The sequence below is a fragment of the Lepidochelys olivacea genome (assembly GCF_965140295.1).
Source record: "Lepidochelys olivacea isolate rLepOli2 genome assembly, chromosome: 7".
Taxonomy (NCBI): domain Eukaryota; kingdom Metazoa; phylum Chordata; order Testudines; family Cheloniidae; genus Lepidochelys; species Lepidochelys olivacea.
In genome coordinates this window covers 46,145,573-46,168,277 of record NC_140417.1, presented here as the reverse complement: position 1 = coordinate 46,168,277, position 22,705 = coordinate 46,145,573, and the positions used below count along the sequence as shown (strand labels likewise).

The 22,705-nt window shown below is 42.5% G+C and overlaps 1 protein-coding gene across 2 annotated transcripts in view; it reads right to left on the bottom strand.

Annotated features, from left to right (window-relative positions):
* Nucleotides 1-22,705, bottom strand: part of DOCK3 (dedicator of cytokinesis 3) — a 585,745-nt gene that overhangs the window by 37,269 nt on the left and 525,771 nt on the right. For both annotated transcript variants that reach the window (XM_084634267.1, XM_084634266.1), the window contains 2 exons: nt 13,355-13,441; nt 11,429-11,533 (listed from right to left, as the gene is read on the bottom strand). In XM_084634267.1, the coding sequence (XP_084490393.1) occupies nt 11,429-11,533; nt 13,355-13,441 (192 nt within the window). The remainder of the gene's footprint in view (nt 1-11,428; nt 11,534-13,354; nt 13,442-22,705) is intronic.

Genomic DNA, 22,705 nt, shown 5'->3' with positions numbered 1-22,705 from the left:
TAAAAACCTGCTGACAAAAAGACAAAAAATAGTTTTTACTATGTTGGAATATGGTATCCAGGGCTGGTGATCAGAATGCTGCCAGCATGGAAGCGTTCCCACCCATCCAGTAGTACTGTCAGGAAAAATTATGGACTGAATTCTAAATGGCTGCTTAGCTAACTTCCTCTTCAAATCAGGAAACTGCCATCCCTTTTGCTGAGTGAGCTACAATTCCTAAGGGTCATGATCCATGGAATCCCTGTAGTCAGGTATGCCTCTTTACTGAAGTCATGAATCCACCTGGACAGAGAGTATTTGGATCTTTTATGATCTTTTTTGGAACTTTTGAACAATGTAAAAAGGGAGTCTGACCTTCTAAAGCCCTGAGTCCCATGAAAACTATATTTCAGTTCTCTAACTATAGTCCTATAAACAAAAACTTTGATCAGAATTAAGGTTACTTAAGTGAAACACCTGCCAAAGCAAGGAAACTTCCATTTTAGGTAACCTTTATACATCTTGATATACACATAACACAATAAGCAAAAGCACTGACAGACTTTTCCTCTCCACAAAAAGATCCCCTTGTATTTCCAAAATATAAACAACCAGAATGCACTCACTGAGCTCCTGTTAATTGCACTCAAATGCAGCCACAAATCCAATCACTCTTAGCCCTGGTCTACACTAGGAGTTGAGGTTGAATTTAGCAGCGTTAAATCGATTTAACCCTGCACCCGTCCACATGACAAAGCTCTTTTTTTCAACTTAAAGGGCTCTTAAAATCGATTTCTTTATTCCACCCCCGATAAGGGGATTAGCGCTGAAATCGGCCTTGCCGGGTCGAATTTGGGGTAGTGTGGACGCAATTCGACAGTATTGGCCTCCGAGAGCTATCCCAGAGTGCTCCATTGTGACCGCTCTGGACAGCACTCTCAACTCAGATGGACTGGCAGGTAGACAGGAAAAGGCCCGCGAACTTTTGAATCTCATTTCCTTTTTGGCCCTCGTGGCAAGCTGCAGGTGAGTGCAGAGCTCATCAGCAGAGGTGACCATGCAGAGCTCATCAGCAGTGGTGACCATGATGGAGTCCCAGAATCGCAAAAGAGCTCGAGCATGGACCAAACGGGAGGTACGGGATCTGATCGCTGTATAGGGAGAGGAATCCGTGCTATCAGAACTCCATTCCAGTTTTCGAAATGCCAAAACATTTGTCAAAATCTCCCTGGGCATGAAGGACAGAGGTCATAACAGGGACCCGAAGCAGTGCCGTGTGAAACCTAAGGAGCTGAGGCAAGCCTACCAGAAAACCAGAGAGGCAAACGGCCGCTCCGGGTCAGAGCCCCAAACATGCTGCTTCTATGATGAGCTGCATGCCATTTTAGGGGGTTCAGCCACCACTACCCCAGCCGTGTGCTTTGACTCCGTCAATGGAGAGGGAGGCAACATGGAAGCAGGTTTTGGGGATGAGGAAGATGATAAGGAGGAGGTTGTAGATAGCTCACAGCAAGCAAACAGAGAAACTGGTTTTCCCGACAGCCAGGAACTGTTTCTCACCCTGGACCTGGAGCCAGTACCCCTGAACCCACCCAAGGCTGCCTCCCGGACCCGCCAGGTGGAGAAGGGACCTCTGGTGAGTGTACCTTTTTAAATTGTATACATGGTTTAAAAGCAAGCGTGTTTAATGATTAATTTGCCCTGGCATTCGTGGCCAGTGCAGCTACTTCAAAAGTCTGTTAATGTATCTGGGGATGGAGCGGAAGTCCTCCAGGGACATCTACATAAAGCTCTCTTGGATGTACTCCCAAAGCCTTTGCAAAAGGTTTCTGGGGAGGGCAGCCTTATTCCGTCCACCATGGTAGGACACTTTACCACACCAGGCCAGTAACATGTAGTTAGGAATCATTGCAGAACAAAGCATTGCAGTGTATGTTTGCTGGCGTTCAAACAACATCCGTTCTTTATCTCTGTGTGTTATCCTCAGGAGAGTGATATCATTCATGGTCACCTGGTTGAAATAGGGTGCTTTTCTTAAGGGGACATTCAGAGGTGCCTGTTCCTGCTGGGCTATTTGCCTGTGGCTGAACAGAAATGTTCCCTGCTGTTAGCCACAGCACACATAGACACATTTGCTATATCCATTTTGTACTGGTGTTTTAGGTAGAGCTGTAGAGATGCCCATAATTAAAGTTGCCTAACACCATGAAAAGCCCCTGTTTTTAGTTGATTATAACTACCAAATTTTAAGCACTAGGGTTGAAAAGATGTTTCCTTGTGTTTCAAGCACTGAAATGGGATCCAGGAAAGTTGGATTCTATCCCAAGCTCTGCCATGTACTTTCTATATATTGGATATATTGGAATTGGAAAAGGTACAGAAAAGGGCAACAAAACTGGTGTGGAGAAAGTAAATAAGGAAGTGTTATTTACTCCATCTCATAACACAAGAACTAGGGGTCACCAAATGAAATTAATAGGCAGCAGGTTTAAAATAAACAAAAGGAAGTATTTCTTCACACAACACACAGTCAACCTGTGGAACTCTTTGCCAGAGGATGTTGTGAAGGTCGTGACTGTAACAGGAATCAAAAAAGAACTAGATATGTCCATGGAGAATAGGTCCATCAATAGCTATTACCCAGGATGAGCAGGGATGGTGTCCCTAGCCTGTTTGCCATGCCAGATGCAGGGAATGGGTGACAGGGGATGGATCACTTGATGATTGCCTGTTCTGTTCATTCCCTCTGAAGCACCTGGCACTGGCCACTGTCAGAAGACAGGATACTGGGCTAGATGGACCACTGGTCTCACCCAGTATGGCTGTTCTTAGGTTCTATATCACGTTGGGCAAGACTATAATAATGCACATATGCAATGGAGTCAAAATAAGATTGCACGGGCAATTGTAACAATGACATTTTCTAACTTTCATGTGCTTTTCTTTGCAACCTTAACATTCATTTAACGTAGTGTCATAGGGCGGGATTCCCTCACCCTGGATTTGTACTGCAGACAGTCCTCATGCACACCAGTGATAAGTTCAATACCTAGTGCTGTAATTATAATGTGCTTTATACATGCTTGTTCCTCACAGCATAAGGCTTTTCCCCAAGCCTTTAACTTCTAACAAGGCACAAGGCAGGAGAGGGAGAGAGAGATCTGACCTCTCTGAGATCTTTGGCTTCTCTGGCCCTTTCTTCCAGCATTCCCCCTCCCTTCTGTTTCCTCCTGCCTCTCTTAACTGCTTCCAGCTGAAGAGCTGAATGACACCACCAATTAGTTAAGCATTGAGTATATAAAATAATACCTCATCCATTTGCCCCATGTGGCCATACTTCCAAAGTGCACAGAATGGGAAATCAGCCTTAGGCAACTCACATTCTGTCACATGTAGGTTTTGTATGTAATGTTATTGGGACATATGAGATCAGAGACCTTCCTGAGTGCTTGAGAGAGACAAAATGTGGTACTTCTATGGAAGGTGTAACCAGGTATCATTGCTACACTCTTCCAAGTTCTTTTCCTTAAAGTGCGAGAAGATGTTCAGTCTAGGAAAAACATATATGGTGTTGTCCATTTTGTTATGCAAGGTTCTCTGTGGAGGGAGCTGTGCAACCAGCAAGAGTCATTTCTTGAGGCAGAATTGCCCCGAGTCAACCCAATTGGTGTTGGGCTGAAAATTCTGATTGAAGGCATTGCCTGCATGCTTTTTGTGACCATCACTGTCCCAGGACTGGTGTTTATTACCCAAAAAAACAACATATTTAGGATATACCCAGATTCTGCTTCACTGATTTCTCTTCCACCTGGAAGCTGATGTGCAAGGCTCCAGCCATCTTTTAGAAGGGCAACAGTATTATTTATTATTTTGTATTACAATAACACCTACAGGCTCCTGCCAAGATCTAAGCCCTATGGTGTCATAAATTGTACAAATAGTGAGAGCCTCTGCCCCCACAAATTTACAATTTAAATAGACAAAACAAACAAAAGGTGAGTGGGGACACAGACACAGGGAGATGGAGGGACTTGCCCAAGGTCACGCAGCAAATTAATGGGAGAGTTAGGATTTGAACTCAGGTCTCCTGATTTCCAGTCCAGTGCCTCATCCATTTGACCATACTGCTTCTCCCACAGTATTTCAGTTTCTCTAGTCTTTTGGCACACAAACTCAAGAATCAATCCCACTCTTATCAAAAAATTATCTATGTCTGGACAGCCCCATGAACAGACATGTAACTCAGCACTAAATGTGTTAGGGAGTCTATGGTCCCAGTAACTGCAAGATGTCATACGCAGATAGGTGAGAAAAGGTGAGCTGCTAACTTCATGGACTTTTAGATTCACTTCTTAAAGGCAAAAACAAACTGCACACACATGCTGCATTTGCTGTGCCTGTGCGTAAGTGTGCTGTTGAATTAATTACAAGATACTCTTCCACATTCATCAGGAAGCTGACAGAAGAGTTTTAGTCTTCCACACTACAAAACATACTTTATCCACTGTCAGTGCTCAGATCAACCAGTTGTCAAATTAAAGACTGATATATCACCGGCACAGTGTCATGACCAACGTGATGAAAATCTTAGGGAAGATATTCTGGGTGTCATAAAAAACTGATGGACAGAAATGTCAATGGGTAATGACTCAGACTTAAAAAACTGAAGTTATTTAAAATAGGACTCAACTTTTGGAATATGAACATAGGCATCTTTAAAATTGATGAATGCAAGGAAATGTTCCAGTTCCATTGCTGCTACATGCTGCTTAGTGTTTTCATCTTGAACTACTTACAGGCTATGAAAAAATTTATCCATTTGAGATCTATAGTCAAGTAGATTACAGGGGTGGGATTCTTAAAAATGCTCAGAATTGGTTTAATTGCTCCCACGGATGTCAGGAGTAAAACTCCCACTGACTTAAATGGGTGCAGAGTTAGACAACATTATGCACTTTTGATCTACTGGAGAGGGCAAACAGGATTATCATATTCTTTGGAATCTTTCTTAACATTAAAACTTGATTTATTGCTTGAATGTTGACCAGGTGCCTAATGTCTGCCAGCAATATCTTATTTTGTTTTAAGTTTGAAGGAATTGATAAAGTGATGAAATGCATTCGAGTGGAAGTTGAAAGAATTCTACATACAGCCTATCTGAAACTAGATGGTACACACTAATTGTTGGTGGATTTCTCCCGTCTTGTTTGCAGTCATGAATTCTGTCTTTGGGGAGAGAAGGGGATCTGCTGATATTCTGATGTAAGAAGTCTGTTGGAGGCCTCTGTAGTTCTCAGTCTCTGGACAACCTTAATGAGAAGGCCCACTTGAAACAAGAGCTAACCTTGGACTTTGCTGGAGAGCAGCCAAAGTAACAAAATTCTGAGAGGAAGACTAAGAGTGTTTCTTTTCTGGGAGATAGGACTTCTGTTCTGTATTATCTTTTAGGTCCTTGTCTAAGTTGTCCCCAAAGTACTGGCCTGGAAAAGGTAGTACAATAAAATTCTGTTTGGCCTGGACATCCAGTTGCTATGAATAAAGCCATACAGCCCTCATGTCCTTGTTAGTAAGAAGAGCTAATGGCAAAGACTAAGTTGAAGGCAACTTTGTGGATATACTTTGTGGCACACTGGAAAATCTCCAAGTTTTTCCTCATTCTGCATGACTTCTTAGGTATCCCCTGTTCTAGATTTGACATAGAATCATAGAATATTAGGGTTGGAAGAGACCTCAGGAGGTCATCTAGTCCAACCCCCTGCTCAAAGCAGGACCAACCCCAGCTAAATCATCCCAGCCAGGGCTTTGTCAAGCCAGGCCTTAAAAACCTCTAACGATGGAGATTCCACCACCTCCCTAGGAAACCCATTCCAGTGATTCACCACCCTCCTAGTGAAATAGTGTTTCCTAATATCCAACCTAAACCTCCCCCACTGCAACTTGAGACCATTGCTCCTTGTTCTGTTATCTGACTTCTGTTAGTCTGTTTCCTTGGGACCAAATGCTGAGGCTATGCTGACTGAAATACATTTTGAGACAAGCTCTTAGTCATTCTTAAAATGGGTATCCACCGGTCTATAACAGATTCTTGATGGCCACTGTTCATGCAAAGCAAATAGAGCTCTCTTTAATACTGAAGGCTGACAAGTGCACATTGGGAATCCATTCTTCTAATGCCTCTTTGGGCAAGATACAATTTACAGTTTGGAAAAGATGGAGTGCTACTGGGTGAGCCTTCTCTTTAACAAAGTCAAGGAGATTTGGGTGTATGGAGAAACATGTCTTCTTTAGTCTTAAGGTAGAAGAAACATCTGACAGATTTTCCTTTTTTGCTAGTTTCCTTCTCTGATGATAAGTACAGGACCCTGGATACTTCATCAGTCAATAAATGGGTGTTCTCTGTGGTAAAATGGTGGGACCAACTATGCCCCAGAATGTCAGTGTCTCTGACGTCCTTAAGCATTTTTCTTCTTTTGGGGGTGGGGGGGGGGAGCTATGTCTGCCTAGAGCTCTTGATCACTGTTGCCTGCAGGGATAGGGGAAAGGAAGTGAGAGTTTTCTTTATGTTTCATGTTAAAGATGATTACTGTAATGGAAGGAGGAATATAAAGATTTTTATTTTGTCTCTGCATTCTCTTGGAACCTCATCTCTGGTAGTAGGAGGTCTGACTATGACTGCTTTTGGCTAGGCTGCTGTTTGGGTGTTTGGCACTGAGAAATGTATCCCTTGGAGACTTTGTAGGGTAAGGAGAAGACAAATGCCAAGTGGCCACTGGATGAACCTCTGGAAAAATGGCTTCTGGCATGGGGCTACTTGATCAAAGTAAAGTTGCTGCTTCTGCAGCTCCCTTCACCACAACAGAGCTTGGTGGGAACCTGACTTCAGCATAGCCATGTAGACTGCCTTGATAAATCACGCACAGTGCCCAGGAAAAAGTCATATCAAATAAGGCCTGGTCTTGATCATGGATAGTGGCCAAGAGGGAGTTGGAGATAGCTCTGTACTCCCAGAATGCCAGCCAAAGCTCTCTGAGTCCCATAACCTTGTTCACAGGGAAAGACTGAGACAGCAGGAGGGACAGGAAACCCTGGCCACAGCCTGCAAGACCACTGTTCTAATTTCCAAGCATAACGTTTCTATCCCTCTGTCCTCTGAAGGGGCCATCATAGTCTTGTGACTGCAGAAGGATGGAGCCGTACTCCACCGAGTAGTAGACAGAGAACTGTAACTCTGAGGTGTGAGTTGCTCTGAGGGGAGGTCCTGCTACTAGAATTTTCTTCTCTGTAAAGATCCACCTACCTGTACATGGAAGGACAATTGAGCAGCTACTAGTTCTGGACTAGGGCAGTCATTATTTTTGTCCATTCACTTTGCAGAATCCTGTATAAAAAGATTTAGCCTCCATTCCAAGAAGAAGTTTGCAAAGATTTCTAACCTTCATTGTGAAGTGGAGACAAAACTGTTTAGGGTGTCAACACTTACTATCTGTCTGATCAGTCTGAAAAGGACAAAAGGTAATGAAAGAATATTAAGGTCAGACAGAAAAACAGCACTGTTTCACTTGTACATTAGTTGTAGTGGCAAGAAGTACATTTTAATACCCTTGTTTAATGGGTGAGTCTTTCTCTGCCTTCCTCTTGAACTGGAAGCTAAGGTGCTTGTGAATAATTGGTGCGTCTTCCTTCAGCTGGAAGAAAATTGGAGCTAAAACAGATCTCCTGTTTGTCTTGACAAAATGTGGCAAGATAAATAAAAGAAATTCTGCTAAAGAATTAAATATTTTTATTGCCTTACAGCATACACCTCTACCCCAATATAACGCTGTCCTCGGGAGCCAAAAAATCTACCGCTTTATAGGTGAAACTGCATTATATCAAACTTGCTTTGATCCACTGGAGCACGCAGCCGCCGCCCCCCCAAAGCTGCTTTACCGCGTTATATCCGAATTCGTGTTATATTGGGTCGCGTTATATTGGGATAGAAGTGTATTTAAACATTGCATGGAATATGAGAAAGTGGATGAGCTTTAGGAAGTACTAAAATTAGAAATGAAAATAATGGATTGTTCTTGATGGGTTATGATAGGTCACCTGCTATTCTGGAAGCACTGTAATACAAGTAAAAGGGCACACTCTAGTTACCTTGAAGCAAAACCACTTCAAGTCCAATGGGCAAAATAAATGCTTATTCCATGGCCTCATACTACATAATTTTGGAACAGATATCAGTTCCATCTGTGACATATCTGACTTACCATACATCAGTCACAGCAATGGTTGAACAGGAAGAAATATTACATGATGGGTCTGGACAGTTTTGTCTGTAATGCACAAAGTTCCCAGCTATTATTAACTTTGTCATGAAGAGATTCACCTTCAAAGTAGAGACCCATTCTACTAATTGTTGTACCTACTTTGTGCCTTTTGACTGTAGCAACCCAGGAAATTGTGAGCCTATGCACCAAATTATTATGGTTCTAACCATAATGCACTAAAAATACCAGAAATCTGCATTTAACACAGATTCGTCCCTGCAGAAGCCAGTGCAAGCTCTCAAAACGTGGTTTGTCAAGCCTTACTTGAACTTCTGTAATGTAGAAGCCAGACAGTTTTTAATTAACTGACCTTTATATAGCCAGGACAGAAAGAGATTCAGAATTCATAGCAACATGAACAATGACATTTTTAGATGATGTTTGCTACCAAGTGGAAGAGGTGGAAGTGAGTATGGTAATTTCCTGTTTTAAAATCTGCGGATTTAAAATAAAATAAAATAAACCAGAGGAAAGTGTTGGGTGCTTATTTGAGCCCTGAGAATTCTGAATACATATTTTATTTTAAATCACTGAAAATCTTACTCTTCTTTAGATTAACATTCATCAACCATGTAACTATATGATCCATGCAGATACGTCAGCTAACGGACTCAGTCTCTGAAATGTCTGTACACTATCAGTCGTTAAGAGAGAAAGAGGGAGTTTATTGAGGTTGTTACACTATCAGTTCCCACTCTGCTATCAGAAACACTGCTATGGAATATAATTACAGAATTAATGGGGATTATAATTATATACAGTGTATTTGCTGTTACTGTCACTAGCAGCAATTCCCACACTCTTATACAATTTAATCAAGAGGAATTGTTGTACCACCGAAAACTCATGCATATTCTTAAACATACAGGCCACGTCACTTACTATCCAAGATGCAGCTGTATGTCCACCACTGAAAAGCAGGGTAGGTTCACTTATGGAACTACAGACCTTAGGATCAATTCCTCTGCTATACTGACTAGTTTATTGTTCATGTTCTGAAATTTCCACTGCCAGATACAAAAGGTAAAACTGAGATAATTTCCTCTGGAAATCTCCATATGTGTTGATACTGGTTCCTTCTACATTTTGCTTTTCACAGTAGAACTGCCGGATGTGGTTATGCTTTTCTGTTTGTTTTTTGACCCTGCAAATCATTTTTATCATGTAAGATTCTGTAGGTTACAAGGGTCTGAGCACCCCTAATATTCTAGCCCTTACTAATTTTTTTTATGTTCACTCTTGTAAGATTTGTCATCTCTTTTGATCCCCTAACCCACTCCCACTCACATTCCATATTAGAATGAAGCTAATTGACACAGGCTTTGCACATCTTAGCTTTGGCTTAACTTTCTACTCTAGTCTGTTTCTGTTTTGCTCCAGCTCCCTTTCCTCCATCCAAACTGTATGCCTAACTGCCCTTTTGCTTCTTTCATGCTTCTCATGTCTGTCCCTTGTTCTATGCTGTCCTCCACCAGTGGGCACTTCTGTTGCTGACCTATTCCATCATGCCTCCATCCCCTTCAAGTTTCTCCATAAAACACACTTTTTTCAAATTACCTATACACCAGAGTTTAAATTTTTAAACTCCCTTCAAAGTAATTTAATTTTTTTAAATTGGGAAACCTTAAAAATATATACATTACTAACAAAGCACCCACATGCTCTCACCATTGTAGGCTCTGTCCTCCCTTCCTCCTATGCCCCATAGGATTGGTTACAATCTCGTCATACTTTCCCTTGAAGAAAACCAGAAATCTGGAGTTCTAGTTGTCTCAAGTTAGTTTATCTTGTCAATGTAGTCGGCTAGAGCTCACCTACACTAGAACTGTCAGACAAGTTTTATATGAGGTGTCAAACGATAATCAGCAACACCCATTTTAGGGACACAGGACTGGAAGGGACCTCCTGGGTCATCAAGTCCAGTCCCCTGCTATGACAGGCAACCCAATCATATAATCTCATTCATAAGCTTACCAAGTTCCATCTTAAAATCAGTTAGGTTGTTTATCCCCACTATTCCTACTGGCGGCTGTTCTAGATCTCCACTTTTCTGGTGCTTAGAAACCTTCCTCTAATTTCCAGCCTAAATTTATTCACCGTCAGTTTATAAACACTTGTTCTTATAAGAATTAACTTTTAGTTTAAATAGCACGTCTACCTTTCTGGTGTTTACTTCCCAGATATATTTATAGACCGCAATCATATCCACTCAGAGCCTTCATTTTGCTAAGCTAGGCTTTTAGTGTTGATTCCCTATGAGAAAAAAGGAGTCAACTACAGTTGATCATGTATAGACCAGTGGACAATGAGGATTGACAGCAGTTTATGTAGATGAGGGGCTGTGTTTTACAGCTGTGGCTGAACATGTCTGAAAATTCTAGTGTACAAGCAGCCTAGAAGAGTCACCACATTGATATTAGGCTCTGAACTTCATTTGAGACCTTGTAAGTATGATGTGATATGAAAAAATGGAAGTTTGTAATGTACTACAGCCAGAATTGCTGCAACAGGGTTCTGTGCTGAATGGAGAGAAAGAAATGCTCTTGAGTCTGGATAAGACTTTTCACATGCACAACTGTGTATGTATCAAAACTCCTAATATGAGTTTGCAAATCTGTGCACCTGAAAATCCGCCCCTCTGTGTCTTCATCACTTATTACCAATGGTTCAGTTCCTTTAGTTTACCCAGTAAGATGGCTTTACAGGAGCAGATATAACAAGCTACCCATTTCTCACTGTAAGGAGCAAGAGAGATTACATGGCAGGACCTGACACATCTCACACCAATCAGTGTGAAACATGGCCAACTTGCCACCATGGTTTGATGTTTTCCAGATTGCTGTGTTTATTGCATAACCAAAAATCAGCTCTAAGTTTCCAGAATGGTTGGTGTTGATAAAGCTACCCTTGGTTGTTCCTGATAGTTACAAAACAATACAAAATATTAAAGCACAGAGTTTGAGAGTGGCAAATAGCCCAGTGGAAATGACACAAAGAAGTCTCTGAGCTGGATCAATCAGTTCTATCCCTTTCAAAGAAAAACCTTATTTTTAACATTCAACATTCACAACATTGCTCTCTCCCACAAAAACCCCAGACCTGGTTGATATGTTGCACTTTCTTCTGAACTGCCTTACCCGAAGGAAGAAGGGGAATTTCCGGCCATAAAAACCAACTCTGAAAAACTCAGGTTCCAAGCGCTGCTGTTCCATGATATTATCATAATAGGTAGCTTCCATTTTCTGTGGACGGAAAAAGCAGTTGATATCTAACTCAAAGTTCCTGCTACTGTTTCAGAATCTCAATCAACATTAGAACCTCATAATAATACTTTGCATTTACGTAGTGCCTGTTATGTAAGGATTTCAAAACACTTAAACATTACAGTAATTAAACAAAACTCCTGGGAAAATTTAATTATGGGTAAATTTAATTATCCCCATTTTACATTAAATTAAATTTTATTGGAGTTACTCATACAAATTTAAGAAAGTGATTTGTTCAGGGTTTCAGAATTAGTTAGTGGCAAAAATTGGATTAAAGTCTAGATCTTCTGAATCCCAGTCTCCTCTTTTAACCATATTCTCTCCCACAGATTAAACAGTGAACCAAAGGGCATGAAAGGGCAGGAAGTGGAGATGGTCTAGACTATCTGGAATTCTGGACATCCATAAGTTTAACAAGAGGAAGGAAAAAAATTATTTGGGGGAAGAAAAAGGTACTTTTCTACTAATAGTATGCTGGCCTGTGCCAAAAGCAGGCTCTCAGACCCCATTGTCCAGCTGGGCCACATCAACTCAAAGCTCAAAAAGGCTCACAGGTAGTTCACTATTAACTGTGGTGACTTTTTTGGAGAGAGAAATCCAGTTTGGAGTCCTAGTCTCCAGTGCAGGGGACCTAATCGCAACTTTGGCCCAGACAGACTCTGAGTCAAGTTTCTTGATACCTGCATACATTAACCCTTCTTCTGAAAAAGGGGCTTTAGCCTCAAAACATTACAGGTAGAATAAATGAACAGACAGAATGATGTGGAAATAGAATGAAGGAGCAAGACAGAAACTGGGGAAAAAAAAGAAGACGGGGAGAAACTCATCAAAGAAACGCATGTCTAATACAGATTTAGGAAACGGAACAAAAAACAGATTTTTTTTAACAGAAGAGATGAGAATAAGAATCAGATGAATGGCTGTTACCCACCAGTCAAGATTTTTTCACCTGACTGATTAAATCCAACCAATGAAGAAACAGCTATAACAACTAATTTACTGATGCAGTTTTAGGATAATGATACAATACTGAATTGAGCTTCATCATTAGACAGGTGTGCTCATCAACCTGAGACTCAATTCACAAACACATGGCACATTTTATTTTAAGATAATACTTGATATTTTATGGACATAAACCAGGATGGATTAACCAGAGAGTTTAAAATTCTTATTAATGCCTTGGTTAAGATTTTTTGATAAAAGCTGCAATGACACAAATTCATCCTGACAATTAATTACTTGCTTTTATGAGAGAATCCACATGGTTGGCAGGAATACCATGAACTTCACTGTGCTTTGTATTCTATTTATCTCTCTTTATCTTCTCATAAGCCTAGACTGACATGTTACTCTTGCTGCACTTAGAATAAATTTAATATAATACCAGAGCACTGAGGGGGAGACCAATTTGGCCACCAATAAAGAAAATATATAAATAAATAAAATTTAATGCAGCAATACAAATATATATGTATGTATTTGTGCTTGTGGGCATAGTTCATATTTATATATTTAACAGTTGTCCATATATTTTATTGGTAATTACAGCTGGCAGGATCAAAAGTTACTTCAATGAGCCTATTTGGGACAGTTATGTCTATTTGTTAGTAAAGGTTGCAGGAACAGATCTGTAATCTTGGCAGAGGGGGGAAAATGACATACTTAGAAAGTAACCATCCTAACTGTGTGAGGAACAGTATGTTTGTTTTTTAATTCAGACTTCTCTGACATTTCAGCAGTAATCACTAAGAAATGGATAAAGAGTTTGGAGGGAGAAGGGCTGGTTTCACTTACCCGAATCCAGCTGAGGCTTTGATAATCATACAGACTTTCATATTGAATGGCCAGCTCTCTGCACAGTGGGATTCCAAACTCCCAGCTCTGCAAAAGCAAACCAGACTCAGACCAAGTGGGATTCTCAGCCACAACTAAAGCTCTTAACAGTTAAGAATAGGGAACTGCATTTTTGGGGAATTCATTAGAGATTAAAACCCAAGGAGCAAACACACATGAAAACACAATGCAATACAGGGTTTTCTATGAGGCTTCATATAAATGTCTGATGCAAGACATTTAGCAACTTGGTGCAAACAGATGCCTATGTTTCCATGAGTTTTACATCATTCTTAATTCACTAATCAGATCAGGAACTTCTTCAGAGAAAAATACAAGAGCTAACAAATAGGCTTACTGTAAAAAAAAAAAAAAAAAACAGCTCTGCATAGCTGCTCCACCTTCTGCCTAAAGCCCAATGGAATAGAGTCAGGTTTAATCATGGGATTGGCCCTAGCTATCTGAAAGATTGCATCTCTCTCCCTGAATATGACTGACCACCCCCACCCCCAGCTATTTTCCACAGGAACAGTGATGTTGTCAAGCACTAGAAAAGACTCTTGAGCACAGAAAAGGAGAGTTTACTTACCTGTACAGTAATTTGAGATGTTTTAGATTATTTGTTCCTATGGGTGCTCCAGTGTAGGATATGTACATGCCTTTGCACTTTTGACTGGAGACTTTTATTAGCAATGTCTGTGGGTCCATGCCAGTGCACTATACACTTTGTGCTCTGGGATCAGGACATTTAGGAAGGGGCAGATCCACTTCCTCTCCAGTACCTTCTCAACCATGAAGCCTTCTAGACTCTGCAGCAGAGGGGAGGGAGGATAGTAGGTGGAGCACCCATAGGGACAATCCATCTCAAAGACCGCAAATTACTGTATAGGTAAGTAACCTCTCCTTCTTTTTTGAGTTACTGTCCTTATGGATGCTCCACTGTAGGAGACTCCTAAGCAGTAATTTGAGATGGATGAGGGTGCTGAAAAGGTAGATCCAAGATGGTTTTGAGGATAGCATCACTGAGGGCTGTATCAGTCCTGGAAGCAGTTAGGATGGAGTAATGCTTGGAGATGTGAGCTGAGGATCAGATTGTGATCCTGCAGATCTCCATGATGGGAATGCCTTTAAGAAGGGCTATGGACGTGGATTGAGCCCTGATGGAGTTAGCTGTTACTTTAGGTAGGGGATGCAACCCAACAACTTCATAGCAGGCTACAATGCAACCTGAAACCACGTTGACAGTCTCTGAATAGAGCTTGGCTGTTACTTTAACCTTTCAATGAAAGATACAAATAGTTGGGGGAAAGCCTTGAAAGTCTTTGTCCTGTCAAGACAGAAGGCAAGTACCCTCCTAACATCTAAGGCATGTAGGTTAGCCTCCTCTTTCAAGGTTTAGGATAAAACACAGAAATGGCTCTCTTGATTGATATGGAACTCTGACGAGAACTTTGGCCAACAACAAGGATGGGGGTGTAATGAAGGCTTGTCACAGTAAAAGGTGGTGTGGGGCAGGTCGGCCGTGAGTGCTCCTAGTTCCCCTATCCTTCTGGCTGAAGTGATGACTATCAGGAATGAAGTCTAGAAGAAGAGGCTAAGTAGTGAATAGCTATCCATTGGTTTAAGTAGAAGGTTCCTCATGGCACTAAGAACCAGGTTAAGGTCCCATGGTAGTGTGGAATTTCTGACATAAGGAAACAGATTGGATAAGCCTCTAAGGAGCCTGGCTATCGTAGGATGGGTGGAGATTGAAAACTCTTCAATGGGTGAGTGAAAAGTTGTAATAGTGGCCAGGTGCACTCTAATGGAGCTCTAGAGAGTCCTTGCGCCTTCAAGTCCAATAGTTAATCAAGAACCCTCAAGAGGGGAGATTCCGAAGAGGGTATAAAATGGAAAGCGCACCAGAGGTGGAAGTGTTTCCACTTTTGCAGGCAGGCTTTGCATGTGGCTGGATTTCTAGTGCTCAAGAGCATGGATTGAATTTCTTGAGAACAGCCTGAGGTGGGTTATGGTGCCCACATCCTGTGTCAGGAAATCTGGTATGAGAGGAAGACACTGAGGTATTGTCAGAGAGTGGTGAAGCAGCTCCAGGAACCACACTTGTCTCAGCCACTCAGATGCTTTCAGTATAGCCACTGCTTGCTCTTGCTTCAATTTGGCTCCTCAGGTGAGGTGGTAGGGACAACCCTGGATAGCTTGTATAAGCCCCGGACAATTGGTACTGAAAGAGTCAAGAGCATTAAGCTGTCTGATTTGCTGAAATACCTTTGTTCCAGATGTATAAATTCCAAGTGAATGAAGCATTGCCCTGGCATCTTTGAGGTAGTGGATATCAAGGTGTCAGCATCGCCAATGAAGAGCTTAGGCCCTTCAAAGGGGAGGTCTTCATCAGTATTCTGAACTTTGTTGGGGAGATCAGAAGTTTGTAGCCAGCAGGCTTGCCACATAACTACTGTGGTTGTCATGGACCGTGAGGCTGTGTTGGCAGCGTTGAAGGAGACCAGCAGAGAAGGGAAGCTTTAGTGATTAACTGACCCTCTGAAATGAATGCTCAAAATTGCTATCTTTGGTCCTGTGGCAGGTATTCAATAAAATGAATAAACTTAGAATAACTATTGAAATCATATTTTTCCATCAAGACCTGGTAGTTTGCAACCTGAAACTGAAAAGCAATGGATGAATAGCTCTTCTGACCCAAAAGGTCTAAGTGCTTAGACTCCTTGTCCAAGGGTGTGGACTGGAGAGAATTTGTTGGTTTCTCTCAATGACTGTGACCATCAGTGATTTGGGAGTGGGGTGAGAGAAAAAATTATTCCAGTCCCCTCGCTGGAATGTAAATTTTGTATCTGGCCATTTGCATGTGGGTGCAATGGTGGCAGGTGTCTGCCATACGGTACGGATGGTGACAATAATGCCTCATTAATAGGCAAGGAGACCTTGTTCTGGAGGGCAGAATGTCCACCAGGGAATGTTGTATCTCCTGAATATCCTTCAGTGGAATTTAGAGGGATTCAGCCAGTTTTTTCATTAGGTTCTGAATAGCCCTGAAATCATCCTATAGAAGGGTGGTGCTGACATCATCACCTCATGGAAAGAGAAGGATTTTTATGATGGAGGTGTCTCCTCCTCAGCTGCTGGCTCCTGTCCCTCCTGAGTCTCCTCCTGGACAGGGGAAAGGAGCAGTATAGGTGACTGAACTTGTAGAACCAGAGGCCACTGTGATACTGGTGGGTACTCTTAGTGAGGTCTCTTATGAGAGGGTACTCTATAAATCTGGTCTCCATAGGGAGTCCAAGGTTTCCCATAGGCCCACTGTGGTGGTGGGTAAGGAAAGGGTCCTGAGAGATGCTCTTGCCAGGAGTGTCCGCTAGGCTCTGGCATGTCCTCCTTGGGAAACAGCTCCAAAGGTGTGGGATGTTATGGAAGGGAGGCAGAGCCCTGCACAGAAATCTCAGAATCTGAGGTGGTATCATTCCCCCCATGTCCAGTAGAGGGGCTCCAGGCATTGATTCTGGGAAGTGATACTAGAATTGGGTCAGTACTGGAGGTCGGGGTCCTGCTCCAGAGAAAGGAGGGTTGTTCACTGGCTGGTGTAATGGTACTGGGAAAGAACCTCTCTCAGTGCCCCTTAAGAGGGGAGATTCCAGTTCTTCTGAGATGAGAAGATCCTCATAGGACAGGAACCTGGAGAGTAACAGCTGGTTAAGGTCGAGGATAGGAGGAGCCAGGGACATAGCTGATATCAGGGCCAGACCCAGTCCTGAAGAGACCATTGTCCCTGTGGTCTGAACTGATGCACACCGAGGAGGATGGTACTGAGGACAGACGGAAGCCAGTCTGAACGTTCTGTAACTGTGAGAAGGTAGCGATACTGATGTCTTAGAGGCAGCTTTTCTAGAGTTGTGTTTCTCAACAACCGGTCTGTGGACTGGCACTGGTCCCTGAGATCTGCCTGACACAGTTTTGAAAGGCAGCAAGCCAAGCCCTTGTATAAAAAAAGATTGAGAAACACTGTTCTAGAGTCCTTAATCTTAGATGAGTTACTGTGCCTAGAGGCTTCTGCTCCCAGTACTGAGGATGGGGCCTCTCATTGCTGTTTACTGGAAGATCTCTTGGAATGGGATGTCTTTTTGGGAGGTGCCGACTCTTGGGTACTAAGGCCCGCAGGCGCTTCAGCAGTACCTATAATACTGTGGTGGGCAAACTACGGCCCGCTCCTGGCTGCCCGCTCCTGGCTCCAGCTGGGGGTTGGGGGCCGCTCTGTGTGTGCATGCTGCAGCTCCGCACAGCTCCTGGAAGCAGCGGCATGTCCCCCCTCCAGCTCCTATGTTTAGGGGCACCCATTGGGAGCTGCAGGGGTGGTGCCTGTGGACAGGGCAGTGCGCAGAGATGCCTGGCTGCACCTCAGCATAGGAGCCGGAGGGGGGACATGCTGCTGCTGCTTCCAGGAACCTGCACCCCTGAGCCCCTTCTGCACCCCAACCCCTTGCTCAAGCCCTGATCCCCCTCCTGCCCTCAGAACCCTTCGATCCCAGCCTGGAGCACCCTCCTGCACCCCAAACCCCTCATCCTCAGCCCCACCCCAGAGCCCGCACCCCCAGCCAGAGCCCTCACTCCCCCATACCCCAACCTCTTGCCCCAGCCTGGAGCCCCCTCCTGCATCCTGACCTCCTCATTTCTGGCTCCACCCGAAAGCCCGCACCCTCAGCCAGAGCCCTCACCCCCTCCTGATCCCAACCCCAATTTTGTGAGCATTCATGGCCCGCCATACAATTTCCATACCCAGATGTAGCCTCGGGCCAAAATATTTGCCCACCCCTGCTATAATAGGAAGCGCGGTCTTCTTGAATCCAGCTTTAAGAGGTGACCTTACCCCTTCTGAAGTCTTTCTTAGGGGAATGGGATTTTCTCTTCTTTGAATGCTTTTTTCTGAAGCTGCCTTTACAGTTCAGGAAGTCACCGGTGAGGCCTGAGAGGCTAAGCCGATGAATGGAAGAGGATTTGGATCCCCCAGGCCTCAGGGATTGCTCATTAGGAGGAGCATCAATCTATCCTCCGTCAGTTTGCAAGATCTGCTTTTGAACCCTGTGCAGACCTTGCAATTTGATGGTTTATGTGACCCTCCAAGGCACCGGACACAGCTAGAGTGCTCGTCACTGAGGGGGAAAGATCTGTGGCAGGTCTGGCAGGGTTTGAAACCTACAGCCCTTGGCACAAACCAGGTAGAGAGTGCCACAAGCAACAAAGAAAGCTTGAGGTGGGGGAGCCGCCCTGAAGCACAAACTTGTACTTCAAAACTAAAACTAAAATAAAAAACTGAAAACAAAACAAGAAAGAAGAACAAATACACCCCAGTGATCCGTCTCTAGCCAATGGCAGTTGAGAAGGAACTGGAGTGGCAATGGCTCTGCCCCTCCCTAGATGCCCTTGCACTGGAGCACCAGGTGTATAGTGCACAGGACAGACCTGTGGACACTGCTGATTAAAGCATCTGGTCAAGAGTGCACAAGTGCATACACATCCTATGGTGGAGCACCCATAGGGACAATAACTTGAAAGCCAGAACTTGCACAGGAATTGGACCTATACTGTTGAACTCATTGCCAAGGGACAGAACTATGACTGCTAACCTCAGTATGTTCAGAACTAAATGCAAAACTCATTTCTTCACCTTAGCCTTCCCTCATTGAGTTTTTCATACAGTATATCCACTGCCTCACAATGAAATTCTGGTGACTATTCAAATTTTTACTCCCACAGGCAGGAAAGAAAAGAGAGAAAGATTTTTTTGTTACTTCTTTTAAACTTTGGGAGATGCTCTGATACTACGATGATGAGGGCTTCATAAGTTGATGTCTCTCAGCCCTTGTCTATTTTGCCTATTTAGATTATAAGCTCTTTGGGCAGGGATTGCTTCTCATTGCTGGACTAACAACTACAGATAGTTAGATACTTCAATTGTTGCACATAGGAGAATACTACATTGAGAGCAACATTAATGTAAATATGGCAGTCAGAATCTGACCCTACCATTTTTTTAATAGTAACTAAGACTATGTCTACACTGCAATAAAACATCTGCAGCTAGCCACTGTCAGGTGACTTGGGCTTGTGGTGCGGGGATATAAAATTGCAGTATTAATATTCGGGTCTGAGTTGGAGCCCAGGCTCTGTGACCCTGCAAGGGGGAAGGGTCTCAGAGCCTGGGCTCCAGCCCGAGACCAGATATGTACACTGCAATTTTATAGCCCTTCAGCCTGAGCCCCTTGGGCTCAAGTCTGCTGACATGGGTCAGCCACAGGTGTTTTATTGCAGAGCAGACATTTCCTAAAATACCAGTAGTAATGCATTTGGATAACATTTTTCTTGTTATATGCACCTTTATTTAAAAAATGAACCTCCACACCACTTGATACAGTATATCATACCTCTCTTTATAAAGCCCTCCTAAATGTCTCCTCTACCATTTCTGGTCTCTCACCCTCAATACCACGGAAGACCTCTTTATAATACAACATGACGATTCTCCAAACAGGTTTATAGTAAGGGAGCACTATAGACACTTATATTTAGTTTCTTTTCAGTTCTCAAATAGATGATACATTCATTATATCCTTTTATTTAGGAAGTTTTAACAGGTTTACAAATCATTGTCATGTAAACAACAGAAACAAAACATTAGTTGTCACAAAACTGAGAGATGCTATATCTTTTATTTGAAGAAGCTCAAAACATGGTAAGTGAGACCTCAGGAACATTTAGAAAAGACAGCACAAATCCAAGAATTAAAAAAACAAAAATAACCATCCTAAATTTCTCCAGCTTCTGTGAATGGCAAAAACTAATATAAGATTCTTTGCATCAGCTTTTTCAGGGTCTTTTTTGGTTGTTCTGGTAATATCTATAGCTTTATTTTTGGTTGTTCTGGTAATATCTATAGCTTTAAATGATGAAAATCTTTTGCACTGAGGACATGAGTTATATTTAGATAGTCAATAACACAACAGGAAACCAGTTGCTTGGGTGCTCAGCATATCACTCAGGCTTTATGATCTCATATTAATAGCATCTTTGCTGTGGGTTTCCAATTCAAATGAACTGATACATTCTTATAGGCCAAAAATTTCTTTTTCAAACATTACGTGGTTAAGGGTTTATATTTGCAATCCAAATGGCATTTATTTTTTATTTATCACACAAACATTTTTAAACTTCAATGTATGGACCCTTCGCCTCCTCAGATATTCTGGATTTATCTAAAAGAACAGACAGAAAAATGAATTCTAAAGTAGTTGGAAAGGAGTCAGAGTCATTTTCTGACTTCAGAGATGCAGAGATACAACTGGGATGTTACGACTGAAGCTTATATGAATGTCTAATGTCTACTTTTAGGTGGAGGGTGAGAAAACCTGGATTTGTGCTGGAATTGGCCCAACTTGATGATCACTTTAGATAAGCTATTACCAGCAGGAGAGTGAGTTTGTGTGTGTATGGGGGTGGGGGGGTGAGAAAACCTGGATTTGTGCTGGAAATGGCCCACCTTGATTATCATGCACATTGTAGGGAGAGTGGTCACTTTGGATAAGCTATTACCAGCAGGAGAGTGAGTTTGTGTGTGTGGTTTTTGGAGGGGGGTGAGGGAGTGAGAGAACCTGGATTTGTGCAGGAAATGGCCCACCTTGATTATCATACACATTGTGAAGAGAGTGGTCACTTTGGATGGGCTATTGCCAGCAGGAGAGTGAGTTTTGGGGGGGGGCGGAGGGTGAGAAAACCTGGATTTGTGCTGGAAATGGCCCAACTTGATGATCACTTTAGATAAGCTATTACCAGCAGGACAGTGGGGTGGGAGGAGGTATTGTTTCATGGTCTCTATGTATATAATGTCTTCTGCAGTTTCCACGGTATGCATCCGATGAAGTGAGCTGTAGCTCACGAAAGCTCATGCTCAAATAAATTGGTTAGTCTCTAAGGTGCCACAAGTACTCCTTTTCTTTTTGCGAATACAGACTAACACGGCTGTTACTCTGAAACCTACTTTTAGATAGAGGACAGTGAAAAAATGGAAGCTATTCTTTTGACCTGACCCTATAGATGTCTTCCCCTCCTGCTTCCATGTTCCTTTTTTTCCTGTGATCTGAATGCTATTATAATGGTATCTCTGTTTTCATTATTTCTACCAGCTCTGTCAAATGTACTTTGATATTACACCTGTCATCCTAAATCAAGCTCTCTCTTTTGGTTAGATTTCAACACGGATATATTCTACTGTACTGGGTGAACATTTTGTAGCTACAAATTGAGATACAAGGGAGGAAAACTCCAGGATATGACTACTGTCTCCATCTTTTACAGAATAAAGAAAGGGAGAAGGAGAGTGTAGATTTGAAAAGGATAGAGAGAGAATAAACAGACAACTGAAGTGTGGTGCTGTAATTCCAATCAAAGATTCCGTCACACATGGAAGTGACCCTTGAAACATTAGATCCCCTTGATTAAAATCTATGACTTAAATGAGACCCATCTGTAATTTTATATAATACATAGATCTGAGTTCTAGCTGTAAGCCCTGTGCAAGTTTCTGTCCTCTCTTTTCCCCTCTCACCATGACTTATTCATCTGTCCCTGATCCTCCACTCACCTTGTGCCTGATCCGTTTTCACCTTCTACAGACTCCTTCACTTGCTGAGCATCTCTCATCTACCCCCTTATTACAACCTTGCTCTACAGTGCCAGCAGTTCTCCACTGATTGACACCAAACACGCTCAGGAGGCACTGATAAAGAAAATCTCAAAATTCACAATTGCAACATTTATTTACATGAGCTATAGTGGATTTATGTGGCAGATTTTCAAAAGTGCTCAGCATGCACAATTGGGGGAAGATTTTCAGAAGACCTCAGAACTCAATATGCTGAGCTCTTTTGGAAACTTGGCTACTTATTTTGGTGCACAAATGTCAGCTGAGCTCCAGTTGTGGGTACTGGGCATTTGAACATGCGCTCTTTTGAAAATCTGGCTTTGTGCACCCCTGGTCAAAACAGTCAGGGAGAAGAATGTACACTGAGATGTCACAAATAGGATGGGCTTCATTAGGCTACTACATATCACTGATGATGGGGGCTAGCAGTGGACTTGATGCAAAATGCTGCTTAATTCTAAATCTCTATCAACCAAGAGAATGAATCAAATTTAGTCTGTTCCATTCACTGTCTTTAAACTAACAAAGTCTCAGTAGCTTCTAAAGTGCTGTCAATGAATATTTGGGTCTGAGAACAGCGAATAAAATCTCTTAAATCTTGATTTCCAGCA